General features: G+C 57.7%; 2 protein-coding genes across 2 annotated transcripts in view; both read left to right on the forward strand.

The window, feature by feature from the left end:
• The first annotated feature begins 1,239 nt into the window (after positions 1–1,239).
• On the forward strand, positions 1,240–6,091 carry LOC115080380 (HAUS augmin-like complex subunit 3). Its single transcript, XM_029584525.1, has 5 exons — positions 1,240–1,419; positions 1,502–2,155; positions 2,371–2,813; positions 4,995–5,211; positions 5,712–6,091. The coding sequence occupies exons 1-5, from the start codon at positions 1,240–1,242 to the stop codon at positions 5,937–5,939; spliced, it is 1,722 nt and encodes a 573-aa protein (XP_029440385.1). The 3' UTR covers positions 5,940–6,091.
• Positions 6,092–7,312: 1,221 nt separating this feature from the next.
• The window catches only part of LOC115080381 (neurogenic locus notch homolog protein 1-like), a 22,575-nt gene continuing 13,922 nt past the window's right edge, over positions 7,313–15,965 (forward strand). The window contains exons 1-6 of the mRNA XM_029584526.1: positions 7,313–7,511; positions 12,449–12,530; positions 12,746–13,008; positions 14,346–14,684; positions 15,342–15,464; positions 15,624–15,860. Coding sequence (XP_029440386.1) covers positions 7,457–7,511; positions 12,449–12,530; positions 12,746–13,008; positions 14,346–14,684; positions 15,342–15,464; positions 15,624–15,860 — 1,099 coding nt within the window. The 5' untranslated portion in view covers positions 7,313–7,456. The remainder of the gene's footprint in view (positions 7,512–12,448; positions 12,531–12,745; positions 13,009–14,345; positions 14,685–15,341; positions 15,465–15,623; positions 15,861–15,965) is intronic.

Genomic DNA, 15,965 nt, shown 5'->3' on the forward strand with positions numbered 1-15,965 from the left:
GGAGGGGATGAAGCTCCTGGTGCATTTAAATTTTAGGCACCTGATAAGGGGGGGTGTCTGTATGGTTGGTCATTGTATGAGTTTGTTCCTCCTCGGTGCTGGGATTGGGAGTTTGGTGCTGGGGGCCCTCCGAAGCAGCTGGTTGGGGAGACACGCCCGGCTCCAGAGCCCCCTCCCAAAATCAGTGTTGAGCCGAGGGATGGGGGAGGTCTTCATCATCTCTGGGTGGGGGCTCCTCTCCCCTTACAGCTCTGGACCTGGGGGGGGGGGGTGAGAGAGTGGGGGAAGATTTCTTGGCATGCTGGGGATAATGGGGGGGGGGGGGGGAAATAGTTCATGGGGTGCTGGGGAGAAGGAGGGTGGGAGATCTGGGGTGAGGGGGAGCAGGGAGAGAGTTCATGGGGTGCTGGGGAGAAGGAGGGTGGGAGATCTGGGGAGAGGGGGAGCAGGGAGAGAGTTCATGGGGTGCTGGGGGTATGGTGAGTCTCTGGGGTCTCTGTGCATGATTTTCTCACTGTGGGGGGAGCAGATTGCCTGCAGTCCCCCCCCCCCTGTAGAAAATAAACGCTGGGATGAGGGTTAACGTTGGCGTCTTTAAGACCTGCTCCTCTCTGTAAGGCGGTGCTGGGGGGGGGGGTTCCAGGGCTGCCCCTGGTTTGTTAGTTAATTCATTTATTTATGTATTAATGCCTTTCTGTACAGCGCCTTCCCAAAGTAGATCTAGCATTGAGTTACACTTTAGAAAGATAATAAATTTCAAACTGCATGAATGTAAAAGTATGGGAAAGAGATAAGAATAAGAGAGTTATTAATTCTTACAGCAGAGGAGAATAATCCCAAGGAATGGTTTAAACAGGAAGTTTATCAAAGTTTGCAAATGAAAGAAAGTTAAGGGTGAGATCAGTCTTCTTACTGAGAATATTACAATAATTTCAGGGGAGTTCGTAGGCTTTTCCCGAGAGCCATGTTTTCTGATCTCCTTTGAATTTCTTTTTCTTTGTTTTATTTTTTTCCAGTTCTTAGTCTTTGTGCATTAGGTAGTGAGTTCCAAAGTTTGGGAAGCAGCAATAGAAAATAAACGTTGGAAGGTATTGGGATATTATTCAGTTCTTTAAAAGAAATCTCCGGGTGAGTGGCTTCGTCTGCCCGGGCCTTGAGCTCTAATCCCCGGCTCTGTCTCTTTTCCTCCTGTAGCTGTGGCGTAACCTCTGACCACCCCCCCCGTCTCCATCCCTTCCCATGTTGTCCAGGCGCAAATCCAGGGGCTTCCTACTGGATGTGTCCAGCAGCGGGGCGGCGTTCGTGGACACCCTGCAGCAGGTCGGCTACCCCAAGGCGGGCGCCCTGAGCGGCCCGGACTTTGACTGGCTCTTCGACCTCGCGGAGGCGGAGCGCTTCCTGGAGTGGTTCTGCCACGCCGTGGACGGGGGCAACCTGCTGGAGCGCCGGCGCGGGAGAGGACTACCAGGCCCTGCTGGAGGCCGGACACCCCGTCCTGGAGGGGCCGGCCCTGGAGGAGGTCCTGCGCACCTGCCGGGGGCCCCTGAGGCTGAAGGGCTGGCAGCCGGCGCAGGAGGAGGAGGAGGAGGAGGAGAAGCCCCTGGAGGCCCTGGAGGAGGAGCTGCGGCAGCTCCTCGGCACCCGGGACCTGCTGGTCCGGAACCGCAACAAGCTGCAGGTCCGGGCCTCGGAGCTGAGACACAGGCAGTGCCGGCTGAGCGCCGAGGAGGAGCTGGCGGGCAGGGCCCTGCGGCAGGCCAGGGGGGCGCTGGAGGAGGAGGGCGTGAAGCTGGACGCGGCCCTCCAGCAGTGCCGGCAGGAGGCGGGCCAGCTGGCGCCGCACTACTCCCGGGAGGAGGGGACCCCGGGCTCCCTCCCGCCCCTGATGTCGGGTCTGGCCCTGGAGCCCTACGCCGAGCTGGAGGAGAGCGGCGCGGGCGAGGCGGTGCGGCGCGCCGGGGAGGAGATGCGGGGGCTGCTGGAGAGCCCGGCGAGGGAGGCGCCGGAGCGCGGCGGGGCGGAGAGGGAGGAGGCCCTGCGCGAGGAGCTGCGCCGGCTGCGGCTGTGCCACGTGGGCGGGCAGCGGGAGCTCCTCTCCCTGCGGGTGCAGCTGCAGAGCAGCCGGGCCGGGCTGCAGTGGGCCGAGAGAGAGAAGGTAGGGGGCTTATCTTTCACCGTCTCGCCGGTACGGGCCCAGGGGCTGGGGGTTAACCTCCTCTGGCACGGGTGGCTGACCAGAAGCCCCACTCTTATACCTGTGTGTGTGTGTGTGTGTGTGTGTGGGGGGGGGGGTGCGTTATTTTTGGGCTTTGATTCGTGTGTGGGGGGTGTGTGTTATTTTTGGGCTTTGATTCGTGTTCCCTCCCTCAGGTACTGGCCGGCACGGAGGACCCCAGCGGCAGGGTCCTGTGGCTCTCTGCGCAAGTGCCCGCCCTGGAGCGGGATCTGGAAAGGCTGAAGGCGGAGATGCTCCCCTCCCTGCTCCGGGAGAGCGCCCACTGCTTCTCCCTGCCCGTCCTGCACGGGGACCTGGACGCGGAGGGTCGGCGGCTGCGGGGCGTCTCCTCCCTGCAGGAGCGGGTGGCGGGCCGGCTCCTGGGTCAGCAGGCCCGGCAGGAGGTCCTCGGCCTGGCCCTGCAGATGGAGATGAGGGACCACCGGCTGGCAGCCGGGCCCCTGGAGGAGCTGCACAGGATGCTGTCCGGCCACGTGAGGGCGCTGCAGGACAGGCTGACCCTCTACGGGGACCCCAAACTTTCCAGCAGGCAGGCGTCCAGGGTCCGCATTGCTGCCCAAGACCAAACTTCTGTGAAGTAAGTCCTACCTGACTCTCAGAGTGGGGATGCTGTCACACTCTCTCCTGTCTCTCTGACTCTGGGACTGGCTGGGTGACCTCTCTCTCCTGTCTCTCACGCTGTCACACTCTCTCCTGTCTCTCTGACTCTGGGAGATGCTGGGTGACCTCTCTCTCCTGTCACTCACGCTGTCACACTCTCTCCTGTCTCTCTGACTCTGGGAGATGCTGGGTGACCTCTCTCTCCTGTCACTCACGCTGTCACACTCTCTCCTGTCTCTCTGACTCTGGGAGATGCTGGGTGACCTCTCTCTCCTGTCACTCACGCTGTCACACTCTCTCCTGTCTCTCTGACTCTGGGAGTGGCTGGGTGACCTCTCTCTCCTGTCACTCACGCTGTCACACTCTCTCCTGTCTCTCTGACTCTGGGAGATGCTGGGTGACCTCTCTCTCCTGTTACTCACGCTGTCACACTCTCTCCTGTCTCTCTGACTCTGGGAGATGCTGGGTGACCTCTCTCTCCTGTCACTCATGCTGTCACACTCTCTCCTGTCTCTCTGACTCTGGGAGATGCTGGGTGACCTCTCTCTCCTGTCACTCATGCTGTCACACTCTCTCCTGTCTCTCTGACTCTGGGAGATGCTGGGTGACCTCTCTCTCCTGTCACTCATGCTGTCACACTCTCTCCTGTCTCTCTGACTCTGGGAGATGCTGGGTGACCTCTCTCTCCTGTCACTCACGCTGTCACACTCTCTCCTGTCTCTCTGACTCTGGGAGATGCTGGGTGAATCTCTCTCTCCTGTCACTCACGCTGTCACACTCTCTCCTGTCTCTCTGACTCTGGGAGATGCTGGGTGACCTCTCTCTCCTGTCACTCACGCTGTCACACTCTCTCCTGTCTCTCTGACTCTGGGAGATGCTGGGTGACCTCTCTCTCCTGTCACTCACGCTGTCACACTCTCTCCTGTCTCTCTGACTCTGGGAGATGCTGGGTGACCTCTCTCTCCTGTCACTCACGCTGTCACACTCTCTCCTGTCTCTCTGACTCTGGGAGTGGCTGGGAGACTTCTCCTATCACTCACGCTGTCACACTCTCTCCTGTCTCTCTGACTCTGGGAGTGGCTGGGTGACCTCTCCTATCACTCACGCTGTCACACTCTCTCCTGTCTCTCTGACTCTGGGAGTGGCTGGGTGACCTCTCTCTCCTGTCACTCATGCTGTCACACTCTCTCCTGTCTCTCTGACTCTGGGAGATGCTGGGTGACCTCTCTCTCCTGTCACTCACGCTGTCACACTCGCTCTCTCCTGTCTCTCTGACTCTGGGAGATGCTGGGTGACTTCTCTCTCCTGTCACTCACGCTGTCACACTCTCTCCTGTCTCTCTGACTCTGGGAGATGCTGGGTGACCTCTTTCTTCTGTCACTCACGCTGTCACACTCGCTCTCTCCTGTCTCTCTGACTCTGGGAGATACTGAGTGACCTCTCTCTCCTGTCACTCACGCTGTCACACTCGCTCTCTCCTTTCTCTCTGACTCTGGGAGATGCTGGGTGACCTCTCTCTCCTGTCACTTACGCTGTCACACTCACTCTCTCCTGTCTGACTCTGGGAGATGCTGGGTGACCTCTCTCTCCTGTCACTCATGCTGTCACACTCTCCTGTTTCTCTGACTCTGGGAGATGCTGGGTGACCTCTCTCTCCTGTCACTCATGCTGTCACACTCTCTCCTGTCTGACTCTGGGAGATGCTGGGTGACCTCTCTCTCCTGTCACTCATGCTGTCACACTCTCTCCTGTCTGACTCTGGGAGATGCTGGGTGACCTCTCTCTCCTGTCACTCATGCTGTCACACTCTCTCCTGTTTCTCTGACTGAGAGATGCTGGGTGACCTCTCTCTCCTGTCACTCATGCTGTCACACTCTCTCCTGTTTCTCTGACTGAGAGATGCTGGGTGACCTCTCTCTCCTGTCACTCACGCTGTCACACTCTCTCCTGTCTCTCTGACTCTGGGACTGGCTGGGTGACCTCTCTCTCCTGTCACTCATGCTGTCACACTCTCTCCTGTTTCTCTGACTCTGGGAGAAGCTGTGTTCTCACCTCCTGTCTCTCTCTCGCGCACGCTCCTCCTGTTTCTCAGGCTTTGGGTGATGCCGAGTGACACCTCCCCCTTGTCTCTCCTAACTCTGCCACGCTCTCCCCTCAGGCTCTGGCAGATGCTGGATGACCCCCCAGCTCAGAAGCAGCTCTTTCAGAAGTACGACAGCCTGTGCGTCCGAGGCAGGTGGCTGAACCAGGAAGTGATGGGCCTGCAGGCCAAGGTCGTGGAGGGCGTCCCCCACATCCCAGCCCTGGAGAGGGACTGCGAGACCTTCCACAGCCTGCTGTACGGAGACTCGAAGCGGCTGGCGCTCAGCGCGCAGGTGAAGGAGCCCTCTCTTCTCTTCTGCCCTTAACCCCTTCCTCTATATTCAGCCACCCCCCCCCCCCCCATCCTCAAGATACAGAATTCAGGAGGTGCAGCCACCCCCTTCCCCGGGTGCGGTCAGGAAACCCTGGTCCCAGGCTGTGAGGATTGGGGTGCGTGGGGGTTGTGTGTGTGTGTGTGGGGGGGGGGGGGTTTGCAGCCCCCTAAGCTGGGGGGTGCTGGAGATGAGGCAGCCTTGTGGTGTGGGGTAGTCCAGGAGGGGCAGGGGGCTGGAGGGGGGGGGGGGGGAGAGGCCTGTGCTATGCAGGGGGCCGCCTGCTGCGGGGTGTCCAAGCCTCCGACGGCGAGGCTCAGGGAATCTGGGGTCTGCTCGCTCAGGGATGTCCCGGTTATTATCTCCCTGCCCCGGACGGCGTTGCCACGCGTGATCCTGCAAGCGAGAATCTCTCTCTCTCTCTCTCTCTCACTCTCTCTTTCTCTCTTTGGCTGTGGCAGGAGCTGAGCGAGGCCCTGGAGGAAGTGGTCCCCGCTGTCTCCCAGCTGAATCAGACCCTGATGGACATCCTGGCTGACCTGAAGGGCAAGGCCCGTTCCCTGCTGGACCCCCGCCGCCGCCAGGAGCGCAGCCTGTACGCTCTCTTCTTCCGGGAGCCCGCCAGGCTGAAGGAGGAGGTAGAGGCCCTGGAGCGGAGGGCCCGGGAATTCTCCGAGGCCTTGGTGTAGGGCAGGACTCTTAACCCCCCCCCCCCACCCCCCCCGGTTACGGAGCTGTACTGAATAAAAGACGTGAGCATGCAAGGCAGAGGTCTCTGGTCCCTTCTCCTGTGCTCGGTGACGTCGCCCCGGCCTTGGCTGGACCAGCGGTGGGGGGGATAAGACCCCCCCCCCACACACACACACACACGCTCCCATGCAATGGCTGCCGGGTTCGTCCATCCATTCCTCAGCTTAAGCTTCTGGAGGCCCCGGCGCCCCCCGGGAGGTTTTGAAGTCTGGCTGGCACCCACCCCGGTCCTGGCGGAAGACTTTCAAAATCCGGATTCATGCAGTGAGGGCCGGTGGTCGCTGGCCGGTCCCCCCCCCCCTTGCCACAGAGATGGGAGGTGGACGTAAGGAGCAGTGCCTGTGGCCACCGTAGCCCGCGGTGGGGGGGGGGCCCGATCTATAATATAGTGCTCTCAGCCTGGCGCGCAGCTGGTCTCGCGTGTTGGGCGCACTAGGAAAGGCTCCCGAGGCGGCGATGGGGGTCAGCGAGGCCACAGCAGCGCCTCGCGCTCGGCACGCGTAACCTCCTACGGGCCTGGCCCGTTCTTGCCTCTGTTGGGACGCAGCGCCCTCGGGGGGGGGGGGGGGGAGGAGGATTTCACTGCCCACCCGTCGCAGCCACAGCCCACTGCTTGCTGAGGGGTGGCCACAAATCTCAGGCTCTAACCACGGCCTCCAGGCTTAGCCTTTTGAGTGACTGCAGAGACTCCCTCCCCAGGGGGCTGTGAGCGCCGCCTCGGCAGAATTCGCCAGCCCCGGGGAGGGGGGGGGGTGAAACCAGAGCCGGGATTGGAACCCGGGTCCCTCCGGGAGGCAGCAGAGCGCAGCAATGCGGCCCAGCCGAAAGAGCTCCTTTTGGGTCTATTCAGAACAGAAGCCGTTCCTCGGGTTTCAGCCCCGGTGCCGGGAACCTGCTCCCTCCCTCCTGCAGAACCAGGACTGGAAGCCTGGAGCTGGTTGCTGCGGGGGGGGGGGGGGGATAAAGATTGGACTGCGGAGGCAGGTGTGGCAGAGCAGGGAGGGGGGCTCGGAGAGGCTTTGCTTCCCGTCCTGGGCTCTGGTGCATTGTTTGTCTAGGAAATGTCGCTGACACTGGGACAGCAGGTTGACGTTTTCTTTCCCAGGGAGCCAGGGTGGGAGGTGCAGGTTCCTCCTGGTGACATGTCCGGTGCCGGACGGAAAGCGGAGGGCAGGGGCGGAGGGAGGCTGTTCCTAGAGAGATGGATTTCTGTCTTCAGTCCGCCTGTGAGTAGCAAACCTCACCCCGCGCTCGCTGTGCCCCCCCCCCCCCCCCCCACCCCAGGGCAGCATCTCCCCCTCCTATAGCCTTGGCTGCCTGAACCGAACCGGCTGAGAGAGGGGATCCCGAACGCACCAGCACCAACGCCGCTACCACTGGGGCCTGACGCTTCCTCCTGCCTGTGGATTTACAAATGTGCCCACGCGCGAGGAGCCGCCGCTGACCCCGAGGAGCCATGGAGTTGTGCCCGCTGTCTCTCCTCACCCTGCTGTGTCTGCGGCTTTGCCAAGGTAAGGCAGACACTCTGCCCCCCCCCCCACCACAGTGCACGAGACCATCTCTTCAGGAGAGAGAAACCATCTCCTCTGTGAAGCCAAAGGGAAGAGAGACGGTCTCTCCTGTGGTGCCAAGAAAGAAAGAGAGAGGCCATCTCCTAATGGTGCCAGGGACAGGCTGTCTCCCTGTAGTGTAGTGCTGTGCACCTCTAGTGGCACTAGTAGAAACGATACAGAGACTGTCTCCTCATGGTGTCAGGGACAGGCTGTCTCCCTGTAGTGTAGTGCTGTGCACCTCTAGTGGCACTAGTAGAAACGATACAGAAACTGTCTCCTCATGGTGTCAGGGACAGGCTGTCTCCCTGTAGTGTAGTGCTGTGCAACTCTAGTGGCACTATTAGAAACGATACAGAGACTGTCTCCTCATGGTGCCAGGGACAGGCTGTCTCCCTGTAGTGTAGTGCTGTGCACCTCTAGTGGCACTAGTAGAAACGATACAGAGACTGTCTCCTCATGGTGGCGGGGGGAGAGAGAGAAGAATCTCAGGGTGTCAGAGGGAGTGGGGAGAGAGAGACCCTGCTCTACCCTCGCCCTCTCTTTCACAGGACGGGTCTCTCCTTTGTGCAGGATTACAGCTCGGGTGGGATGCAGGTCTCCTGTCAACGCGGTGATGTCATATCGATACCTAGCTGTGACATCAGAAACCCGTCTGCCAATCACACGGCAGCTTTCGTCACCAACCCTGATGTCGGGGGGGGGAGTGCAAACCCCAGAAATCGGTCCTAATTCCAAACCTTCAACTGATTAGGGAAGTGCTGTTTTCTCCTTGGAAGGAGGGTGGGCTCCTTCTCTGCCCTCCCCCCCCCCCCCCCCGCTCCTTTTCCATGGAGCGTTTCCTGTGACAGGGGCAGAGGGATAGGGGCATTGTATGAGGTGCCCCCCTCTCCCCGGGCAGGAAGCCGAGCGGGGGCCGAGCGATAAGGCCCAAACAATGATGGGCCGGCCCTCCATCCAGAAAGCAGTCGCCATGCGGAGCAGGGGAAGAGGATGGGGGCCTGAGGAGAGACCGCGCCTTCCTGGTCTCCTTTGAGTTTGGAGGGCTCTGTGGCACAGAGAGACCGTTGCCCCCCGGCAGATAAGTGGTCGTCATGCTGAGAGGGGATCCCTTGTATCTGAAATCTGTTCCTCCAATCCCCACCACCCCTGTCCCTCTACAGACCCTGGGCCCGGAGAGACGCTCACCCTCTCTACATTTCTCTCCACACAGACTGCTTGTAGAGGGACTGCTCCTCCACCCTTTTATCTCTGTGACGCTGGAGCGACTGCGCCCCCACACTCTCTAATTCTGAAGTTACTGCCCTCTCTTTGACTAGAGAGACTGCGCCCCCCACACTCTCTAATTCTGAAGTTACTGCCCTCTCTTTGACTAGAGAGACTGCGCCCCCACACTCTCTAATTCTGAAGTTACTGCCCTCTCTTTGACTAGAGAGACTGCGCCCCCCACACTCTCTAATTCTGAAGTTACTGCCCTCTCTTTGACTAGAGAGACTGCACCCCTACACTCTCTAATTCTGGAGATACCGCTCTCTCTCTCTGATTAGAGAGACTGCGCCCCCCACACTCTCTAATTCTGGAGTTACTGCCCTCTCTTTGACTAGAGAGACTGTGCCCCCCACACTCTAATTCTGGAGATACCGCTCTCTCTCTGATTAGAGAGACTGCGTCCTTACACTCTCTAATTCTGGAGATATTGCTCTCTGACTAGAGAGACCGGGTCCCCACACTCTCTAATTCTGGAGATACCACACTCTCTCTGACTAGAGAGACTGCGTCCCTACACTCTCTAATTCTGGAGATACCACACTCTCTCTGACTAGAGAGACTGCGTCCCCACACTCTCTCTTTATCTACCTCCCTCTGACTCAGATCAGACTACTCCCACACACCGCCCATGTCTCTCTCTCTCACTCTGGAGAGACTGCCCTCTGCCACTCTCTGACCCTGGAGAGACTGCTCTCCCCCAGCCCCCCCCCTCTCTCTCTCTCTCTCTGTATTTCTGATTCCCACGCTCTGGCATTGACGCGCCCATGGCTTCCTCCAGGAAATCCTCCAGCTCCAGGACTGCGCAGGCCCCCACGAATCGCTCGCGAGCTCGAACGCTGGCTCCAAACAGGAAAGAAAACAGGAAGAGAGAGGGGGGGGGGGGGGTGGCCTGAACGGAGCGCCCCCTCCAGAGCTCCCCTGGGCTCCTTCCCTGACCAGATCAAGGGACGGGAGAGGAGAAGAGGGGGGGGAGGGGGGGCACACTGGGGAGAGGGGGAGCAGGGCGCCCCTCCCCCGACACAAAATTTTGCAGAGGGGTGGTGGGGGGGCATTAAACTCAAGGGCTGCGTACAAGCTGAATCACTGAAATGCTCATCACTGCTGTGAGCAGAGAGTTGGATCAGGAGAAAGCGTTGGACGGGGGGTGTATTTGGGTTTCAGTCAGGCCTGAGACGCGGTTTCGCACAGGAGGACTCGCGAATAAGCCGAGCCCCTTGCTTTGGGCCCTGGAGGGGACGGACCGGGTTAGAAACCCGGTTTACCTCGCTAGTGGCGGCAGATAAGGGCCACCGGGGGGAGGGTTTCTCCCTGAGGAGGGGGGGGCGGTTGTCGCTAGCGCTGAGCCGCGGGTGTCGGTCCGTGGGGGCCGGTTCTTTTCAGCACTGCAGCGAGCGAGCGACGTAACGCGAGGAGCCGACAGGAAAGGTTCCTCCTTCTGCCGATGACCCCCCCCCCCCCCCCCCAGATTCTGTAACGGGGTGGGCAGCCAGGAAGGTGCAGAAAACAGGAGGAGGGATCCAGCGAAGCTGGAGGAATGCTCTAAGGTCCGGCGGCTCAGATTTAATGCTAGGAAATGCAGAGTAAAGCACTCAGGGTGCAGCATTGGAGGTGAAATTCTTCTAAGCACCAAGGAAGAGCGGGGATCTGGGGGTGATCGCGTCTGATGATCTTAAGGTGGCCAAACAGGCGGATAGAGCGAGGGTAAAAGCCAGAGGGGCGCATGGCCGCACAGGGAGAGGAAGGGTCAGCAGAAAAAGGGAGGTGACGCTGCCCCTGTATAGGTCCCTGGTGAGACCTCACTGGGAATACTGAGTACAGTTCTGGAGACCCCACCTTCAGAAGGATAGAAACAGGATGGAGTTGCTCCAGAGGGAGGCTGCTAACATGGGCAGTGGTCTTCATCCTAAAGCACATGGGGATAGAGGTAAAGATGTAAACATGATGCACCCTGGAGGAGAGGGGAGATAGGATAGAGACATTCAGATATCTCAGAGGTTTCCATGCACAGGAGCTGAGCCTCTATCAATGGAAAGGAGGCTGCCAACATGGTCAGTGGTCTTCATCCTAAAGCAGAGGGGGATAGAGTTAAAGATCTAAACATGATGCACCCTGGAGGAGAGGGGAGATAGGATAGAGACATTCAGATATCTCAGAGGTTTCCCTGCACAGGAGCTGAGCCTCTATCAATGGAAAGGAGGCTGCTAACATGGTCAGTGGTCTTCATCCTAAAGCAGAGGGGGATAGAGTTAAAGATCTAAACATGATGCACCCTGGAGGAGAGGGGAGATAGGATAGAGACATTCAGATATCTCAGAGGTTTCCATGCACAGGAGCTGAGCCTCTATCAATGGAAAGGAGGCTGCTAACATGGTCAGTGGTCTTCATCCTAAAGCACATGGGGATAGAGTTAAAGATCTAAACATGATGCACCCTGGAGGAGAGGGGAGATAGGATAGAGACGTTCAGATATCTCAGAGGTTTCCATGCGCAGGAGCTGAGCCTCTATCAATGGAAAGGAGGCTGCTAACATGGTCAGTGGTCTTCATCCTAAAGCACATGGGGAGAGAGTTAAAGATCTAAACATGATGCACCCTGGAGGAGAGGGGAGATAGAATAGAGACATTCAGATATCTCAGAGGTTTCCATGCACAGGAGCTGAGCCTCTATCAATGGAAAGGAGGCTACTAACATGGGCAGTAGTCTTCATCCTAAAGCACATGGGGAGAGAGTTAAAGATGTAAACATGATGCACCCTGGAGGAGAGGGGAGATAGGAGAGAGACATTCAGATATCTCAGAGGTTTCCATGCACAGGAGCTGAGCCTCTATCAATGGAAAGGAGGCTACTAACATGGGCAGTAGTCTTCATCCTAAAGCACATGGGGAGAGAGTTAAAGATCTAAACAGGTAGACCCTGGAGAAAACGGGAGATAGGGGAGATAGGATAGAGGCTTTCAAATACCTCCAAGGTTTCCATGCACAGGAGCTGAGCCTCTATCAATGGAAAGGAGGCTCTGGAACGAGGGTCATGGGATGAGGGTGAAAGGGGGCGGGCTCGGGAGTAATCTTAGGAAATCTTTCTTTACAGAGAGGGTGGTGGATGCATGGAAGGACCCCCCAGTGAAGGTGATGTTTAAACACAGGGGTTCTCTGAGGAACTTGATAAGCCGAATGGTCTTTTTCTCCCATCGCGTTTCTATGTTTCTATGAAAAAAACAATTAACCATTAAAATCCCGGTGGTAGGAGGGCAAATAACCCTTTCCTTCTGCCCTCCACCGACACCCATGAGAGCGGGAGCTGAGTGAAGGGGGGGAGAGAGAGCAGAGGATTCTGGGAAGTACAATTCCCCCCCCCCCCCCTTGCTGGTAATGATGCGAGAGGTCATAAGAACATAAGAAGTTTCCATACTGGGTCAGACCAAGGGTCCATCAAGCCCAGCATCCTGTTTCCAACAGTGGCCAATCCAGGCCACAAGAACCTGGCAAGTACCCAAACACTAAGAAGATCCCAGGCTACTGATGCCAGTAATAGCAGTGGCTACTGCCTAAGTAAACTGTCTGTAATGGACTCACTCACTCTTCTCGTTGCCGCGTCTTCTCTCAGCTTGTGGTCTCCCTGTGCCCCCGCAGGTCTGCGCTGCCTGAACGCCAGGGATCCCTGCGCCAACGGCGGCACGTGCCTGAGCCTGCAGAACGGCACCGATGCTTGCCGGTAAGTGCGCCTCCCGCCTCGATGCCGGATGGGCTCAGGCGCGGCTCGGACCTAGTTGGGTAGTGAGCCGGGGTGTGGGGTGGGATTATCCGGGCTGTGGTTGGGTAATGCTCTCTCAGAGCTTTGGGGGGAGGGGGGGTTGTCCGGTAAGGTTCTCGCAGACACCCCCCCCCCCCTGAAGGTTCTGCTCTGTTTTCGGCCCTTCCCCCCCGCAGGTGTGACTCCGGATTCGTTGGAGAGCGGTGCCAGTTCCCGGACCCCTGCCTCCCCGGCCGCTGCCGCAACGGGGGCACCTGCGCGGCCCTGCTCCGCCCCTCCTCCGCCGGCTTCTCCTGCGCCTGCCTGCCCGGGTTCACCGGCGAGGAGTGCCAGGGCATGCTGGGCGACGCCTGCTTCCCGCAGCCCTGCAGGAACGGGGGCACCTGCCAGCGCTTCTCCAGCACCGAGTACCAGTGCAAGTGTCTCCCTGGCTGGACTGGTGAGAGTCTGATGGTACCAGAGGGCGGGAGCGGGGGTGGGGTGGAGGAACCGCAGCCTAGAATCGACAACATCCCCCTCCGCCACTGGCGCCCGGCGGCCATACGCGTGAGGAAGAGGCTGGGTTTATAGTATATGTGTATATATAAAGCACTGATGTGATAGGATATACAATATGCACATTATCACATAGGCATCCTATAATGGTAGCTCGCGCCTGAGTGGGGCAGCGGGCATGGGCAGACCGGGTGAGCCAGGAGCGGAGGAGAAGGGGATCTCGTGTAACTGTTGTGGTATTAAGCCTGGGGGAGGGTAATTTCCAGAGGCCCTCTCTCTCCGAGCCGATCGCCCTTTAGCCGGGTGAAACGGCTTGGCGGAAGATTGCCCGGCTACAAGCGGGCGCCAGCTTTAACAACGGGCGACCCTTTGGCCGCGTTAAAAAGAGGTGTGGGAGGGGGAAGGGGGGGGGAGTCAGAGGGTGGCCCATGCCCGAGATGTTACCACACTTATCATTTTCTCCCAAGGTCGGCCTCCCTCCCATCTGCACAAGCACAGAGTGGGCAGGGCTAGCTCATTTTTCACAGGGAAAGGGCGCGGGGGCAGATAAAGGATTTCGTATATACAGCATGAGTGAAATGTGATAGATCATATGGATAGGGTGTAATATAAGATGTATAACATGGGTATGGTGGACTATGTTCTGAAATGTTATGAGCAGGGTGTGATAAAAGATATATAACATAGTTCTGATGTGATATATATATACAGCATGAGTGAAATGTGTTAGACACTATGGTAGGGTGTAATATAAGATATATAACATGGGTATGGTGGACTATGTTCTGAAATGTTATGAGCAGGGTGTGATAAAAGATATATAACATAGTTCTGATGTGATATATATATACAGCATAAGTGAAATGTGTTAGACGCTATGGTAGGGTGTAATATAAGATATACAACATGGGTATGGTGAGATATGTGTGTGTATTGTGTATGTGTGTGTGTGTGTATATATATATATATATATATATATATATATATATAGCATGTGAAACGTGATAGTTACTATAGGGTGTAATATAAGATATATAACATGGGTATGGTGAACTATGTTCTGAAATGTTATGAGCAGGGTGTGATAAAAGATATATAACATAGTTCTGATGTGATATATATATACAGCATGAGTGAAATGTGTTAGACGCTATGGTAGGGTGTAATATAAAATATATAACATGGGTATGGTGTGATATACACATAGCATGTGAAACGTGATAGTTACTATAGGGTGTAATATAAGATATATAACATGGGTTATGGTGTGATATGTTTCAGGTAAGAACTGTCAGCAGATGGATTTCTGCTCTGTGAATCGCTGTGCTAATGGGGGTAAATGCATCAACACTTACCCTGACTTTGTCTGCCAGTGCCCCCCAGGCTATGAGGGTGAGGCGTGCGAACGGGATATTGACGAGTGCCAAGGAGACCCCAGCCCCTGCCACAACGGGGGGGCCTGCCTGAACCGGGTGGGCTCCTACGAGTGCTCCTGCCCCTCTGGCTTCTCCGGCTCCGGTTGCGAGTTCCAGCTGGGGTTCTGCACCCCGGCCATGTGCCCTAACGGGGGCACCTGCCGGCAGATCGGCCGGGGGCTCTTCGAGTGCGTGTGCTCTCCAGGTGAGATGACGAGGCAGCAGGTAACATCCATGAACTCATGAACGGGGGGGGGGGGGGGGGGGGGGGGAAGGTGTGGTTTATCCTGCCCTCTATCCCCAGGCATGCCAGGTCGAGCTGTCCTGGTTTCTAGTGCCCTACTTGACCATGACCGTCTTCCCTCATCAAACATGGCTGACTTGATAGCCGTGGACGCAGGCTTGAAGGTGTTCTGTGCCAGGAGTAAATATGGCTGACTTGACAGCCGTGGACGCAGGCTTGAAGGTGTTCTGTGCCAGGAGTAAATATGGCTGACTTGACAGCCGTGGACGCAGGCTTGAAGGTGTTCTGTGCCAGGAGTAAATATGGCTGACTTGACAGCCGTGGACGCAGGCTTGAAGGTGTTTCTGTGCCAGGAGTAAATATGGCTGACTTGACAGCCGTGGACGCAGGCTTGAAGGTGTTCTGTGCCAGGAGTAAATATGGCTGACTTGACAGCCGTGGACGCAGGCTTGAAGGTGTTCTGTGCCAGGAGTAAATATGGCTGACTTGACAGCCGTGGACGCAGGCTTGAAGGTGTTCTGTGCCAGGAGTAAATATGGCTGCCGTATTGTGTTCTTATAGTAGATAATGGTGGAAGGGGAGGCCTTTCCATGGTCTCATTGCTACTCCACCCCTCAGGTTTTACAGGGCCGCAGTGTGAACAGAACGTGGACGACTGCTTAGGGCACCTCTGCAAGAACCACGGGGAGTGTGTGGATGGCATCAGGACGTACACCTGCAGGTGTCCAGAGCAATGGACAGGTGAGAGCCTCATCGCCTGCAGCCGTAGCCCCCCGGCCCCCTGTGGGCATCCAAGGCTGCGGAGGGGTGAGAGATACCCCCCTCCCCCCCCCCCAATCCTCGATCCGAGTGACGTGTTCCTGCCCTCTCTCCTCTCTCTCTCCCCCGCCATGGCTTCAGGCTGGGACTGCTCTCAGGATGTGGACGAGTGCCGGGCGCTGGGCCCCAGGGCCTGCCAGAACGGGGGCACCTGCCACAACCTCCCGGGGGGCTTCCGCTGCGTGTGCGTGAACGGCTGGACGGGGGGGGCCTGCCACGAGAACATCGACGACTGCCTCTCCGCCACCTGCCACCAGGGTTCCACCTGCATCGACCTGGTGGGGACCTTCTCCTGCCAGTGCCCGCCCGGCAAGACCGGTGCGTGGGTTCGAGTCATCGTGGGTGAGATGGGGGGGGGGGGGGGTGTGTTTATAGGAAACGCAGTAACTGCGATGGCGGTGGGTGGGGGGGGGGGGGGGTGAT

The sequence above is a fragment of the Rhinatrema bivittatum genome, chromosome 19 (genome assembly GCF_901001135.1).
Source record: "Rhinatrema bivittatum chromosome 19, aRhiBiv1.1, whole genome shotgun sequence".
Lineage (NCBI taxonomy): Eukaryota > Metazoa > Chordata > Amphibia > Gymnophiona > Rhinatrematidae > Rhinatrema > Rhinatrema bivittatum.

Bases quoted from the DNA above. Each gene is read 5' to 3' on its own strand.
- LOC115080380 (XM_029584525.1), top strand. From the start codon at position 1,240: ATGTTGTCCAGGCGCAAATCCAGGGGCTTCCTACTGGATGTGTCCAGC. The intron at 1,420-1,501 runs GTGGACGGGGGC...CCCGTCCTGGAG, and splicing joins TGGAGTGGTTCTGCCACGCC to GGGCCGGCCCTGGAGGAGGT. The intron at 5,212-5,711 runs GTGAAGGAGCCC...TGGCTGTGGCAG, and splicing joins GGCTGGCGCTCAGCGCGCAG to GAGCTGAGCGAGGCCCTGGA.